This window comes from Penicillium brevicompactum (assembly GCF_028827555.1).
Source record: "Penicillium brevicompactum strain IBT 35665 chromosome Unknown utg000001l_segment0_segment0, whole genome shotgun sequence".
NCBI classification, from domain to species: domain Eukaryota; kingdom Fungi; phylum Ascomycota; class Eurotiomycetes; order Eurotiales; family Aspergillaceae; genus Penicillium; species Penicillium brevicompactum.
Window position 1 is genome coordinate 5740735 of NW_026623203.1, and position 3277 is coordinate 5744011.

The following is a 3277-nucleotide window of genomic DNA, read 5'->3' on the forward strand; positions in this document are numbered from 1 at the left end:
TATCCACCAACCTTGGTGGCCGTCAAGGTTTCATAAGCCGACCCGAAAATAATGCGAGCTGCCCAGGGATCACATAGCCCCAGGAACTCGTACGTAACCTCTAGACACTCCAGTTACACCCTCACAAAATCGGTCACGCCCCTGTTGACAGATCTATCAGCCCTGGGAATATACATCTTCGCCCTAGGAGCTCTCTTGCTCCCAGGGGCTTTAGTGCAGCTTCTGGGAGCCACGTAGCCCCCAGGAAGACCAACATAGCTTCTGGGGTCTAATACTTTCACCTCGGGGAACCAAAGTCACGTTCCTGTTGACAGTTTCAACAATTCTCGAAACCTCAAGTGCGGTTCCTGGGGCTATGGCTTAGCCTTTCCGGGAGTAGCGAATTACGCAGATTTGTGCGCAGGTCCGGTGGAGGTGTCTTGTGAGGGCTTTCCGCGACCTCAGAAGGCAGAATGTTGATTTTAGGATCCAGAAGTAGGGTCCCAGGAGCGCGACAGCTCCCAGATCCAGCCAATGTGTACCCAAAACCAGTTCGCCTTCATTCAGGATCGTATAGTGGAGATCCCAGGGTAAGAACTCAGATTCCTGGAAACAGGAAATGGCCCCAGGAGCTAAAGAGGAGTTCCCAAAGATTAAACAGCTCCTAGGATCGCTTTTTGCCTTTCCAGGATTAATGTGTTAACTCCCAGAGTCAGATTACCAATGATTGTTGAGACTCGCTTGCCGACCCGCGAGCTGTGTTTTCTGTCAGCATAGTCCAGAACTCGCTATCAGCATTACCCTAGCCGCCGCCGTTAAGTATGATGTACAAACAACTTTTATCTACTGGTTCTCGGTTCCGAGGTAAGACATACTTATCTCAGATGAGGAAAACTTTCAGTAGAATTTCCAGGCTCATCAATATATAGCACTTGCAAATGTGAATCGGTGGCGAAGTGCTCTGTGGAGTTATAGACCGGGCCGGCCATGTACCATTCTCAGGCGGTCTTCAATTTGGTGACGGGGACTCATTAGTTACATCGTGGGGCTGGGTTCAGCGATATGCATGTGAAGTTCGGTGGCGAAAACCGTGATATCCAAGCGTTGTAAATCATAGAAGCATGGGAGTCTTTACTTTCCCTCTTTAGATGATCTAGGTGATTCGAATCCACACTGTATGATTAGTTTTCCTAATACCATTTCGGATAAAACTATAGTTGTACATATGCTATCATACGATCGGAGCAAGTCCTCAACACCATCTTCGGTGACGAGCATTGTGTGCTCAAACTGAGCAGACAAAGATCCATCCTGGGTGGTACTGGTCCAGTCGTCAGGCCAAGTACGGTCACGGTGTGTACCAATGTTAATCATAGGCTCAATTGTGAAGCACATTCCAGGCTTCGCAGTGCCGACGGCCTTGTTCTTGGCGTAGTCGAGCCCCAAACCCAAGGAATTCACTTTTTCCAAGGCCCCAGACTCGAAAAATGTCAAGCCCACGTATACATGATATCAGACTAATCTAGTTCTTAAGCTAATAGCCTATCATTTACCCCCGGAGGCAGTGATGGGACGGCGCCAGTCAAGGCATCAATTGGAGGGCGGACAACCGAGCAGTGACCGAGCGTGTCGCAGCACAAAATATTGACACGAATCATGTTTGATCTAAAAGACGCCTATTCCTAGCTCATTCATGTCATTATGTTAGAGGGCTAGTACAGTTTTTGTCATCCTGGTTGTTTCAGAGCCCCAGGGAGCACAAAACAGACTGGACTAAGCGCAATCAGGCTATTCTAAAGCTTCCGGACTACGCCATATAGCGAAATACTCTAGCTCTTCGTTTGCCTGAAATGGAATACATGGTTTGGTCAAGTGGTAAATCCAGACAATGATTAGTTTGCTAGCGATAGATGCGGCCCTGGCCATGACCCCATCTAGACATCGCCAAAACTCGTCGAAGAAGAAAAAGGCCAAACTATATCCGTCAACCCAGACTTGATGTGGCCCTTGAGACCGCAGTATGGCCAACAAGGCCTCTATCCAAACTGAGTCTTGATTGATTCGACCAGTACTTGTACGACTTCTTCGTGCCCTTCATCCATTGCTGACATAAGTGCTGTATACCCGTCATTATCTTTCGACTCTATTTCCACTTCAACCCTTTCGACCAGCGCTTGGACAACCGCACTGTGACCCCTTCGAGCCGCCCACGCCAGAGGAGCATATCCGTCTTTGTCTTTCGCGTTGACTTTCACGTCTGGTTGGCTGAGAAGTAGGCGAACTATGCTCTCAAACCCCATCGCCGCGGCCCGAGAAAGAGGTGTACAGCCCTCCTTATCAATGGAGTCGGCCTCCACGTCGTGGCGCTGAAGTAGACTGACCACCACTCCTTTATGTCCTCGTTCAGCTGCCAATGCTAACGGTGTGGCATTGAAGGCGTTTCTCGAATCGGCTTGGATCTCCATCCGCTCAAGCAAGGATTTTATCACGGTTTCGTGCCCTTCCTCGGCGGCGAGAGCCAGTGGCGTATTTCCGTAATTGTCTTTGGAGTTCACATCCACCCCTTTATTTTGGAGAAGCAGATCCACAATACCGGTATGTCCCCATGCCGCTGCTTGGGCAAGAGGAGTTCTTCCATAAAAGTTCTTTGAATCCACCTCCACGCCATAATAGCCCAAAAGTTGCTTTGCCAGTGGAAGATTACCGTGCTTTGCTGCCGATGCCAAAGATGTGTTGCCATGGTCGTCTGTTGCATTGATGTCCAGACCGGATTCTGCGACAATTCCAGCCGTAACCAGCTCCATGGATGTCAAGGTATCACAAACCCAAGATGTAGGGCCTTAGGTTGAAACGATCGTATACAGGGATCCAGAATAGGAAGCTTCGGACCACTTATCCAGCGAGAAGAACTTTGCTCGCGGCCCACAAAATTCGCAAATCGGGCATTCTCTACGTTCCATGGTACCGAGGAGACGCTAATGCAATGAGGCTGGCGGCGCAAGCGCTAACGGCTGATCCCTCTCAGCGCAGATCCCGCTCAGGCCCCCTCGAGTCCGCACTGGCCCAACTTTGGCGCCCAAGTTGGCGCCCAAGTCGCAAATGCAAGTCAAGGAGTGCGTCTCGTTTGAGAAAATGGCACTATTCCTAGCAGTTTCTTTTTTCTTAGCTCTTTCAAGATATCCCTCGCTTCTCTTATCCTGTTGGTCATGAAAAGATTACAGTGTTTGCGTACGTGTAGTCACCTACGTCTGGAGGGCCGCGCCAAACCGAGCTGACTTCGCAGAGCCACTCGGACCCC

At 49.9% G+C, this 3277-nt stretch overlaps 1 protein-coding gene across 1 annotated transcript; it reads right to left on the reverse strand.

Moving 5' to 3' along the window:
* Positions 1–2015: 2015 nt before the first annotated feature.
* Positions 2016–2783, reverse strand: N7506_001849 (ankyrin repeat domain-containing protein; the record flags this gene model as incomplete). The annotated part of the gene is made up of 1 exon (XM_056951145.1): positions 2016–2783. The coding sequence occupies one exon, from the start codon at positions 2781–2783 to the stop codon at positions 2016–2018; it is 768 nt and encodes a 255-aa protein (XP_056817060.1).
* Positions 2784–3277: the final 494 nt, after the last annotated feature.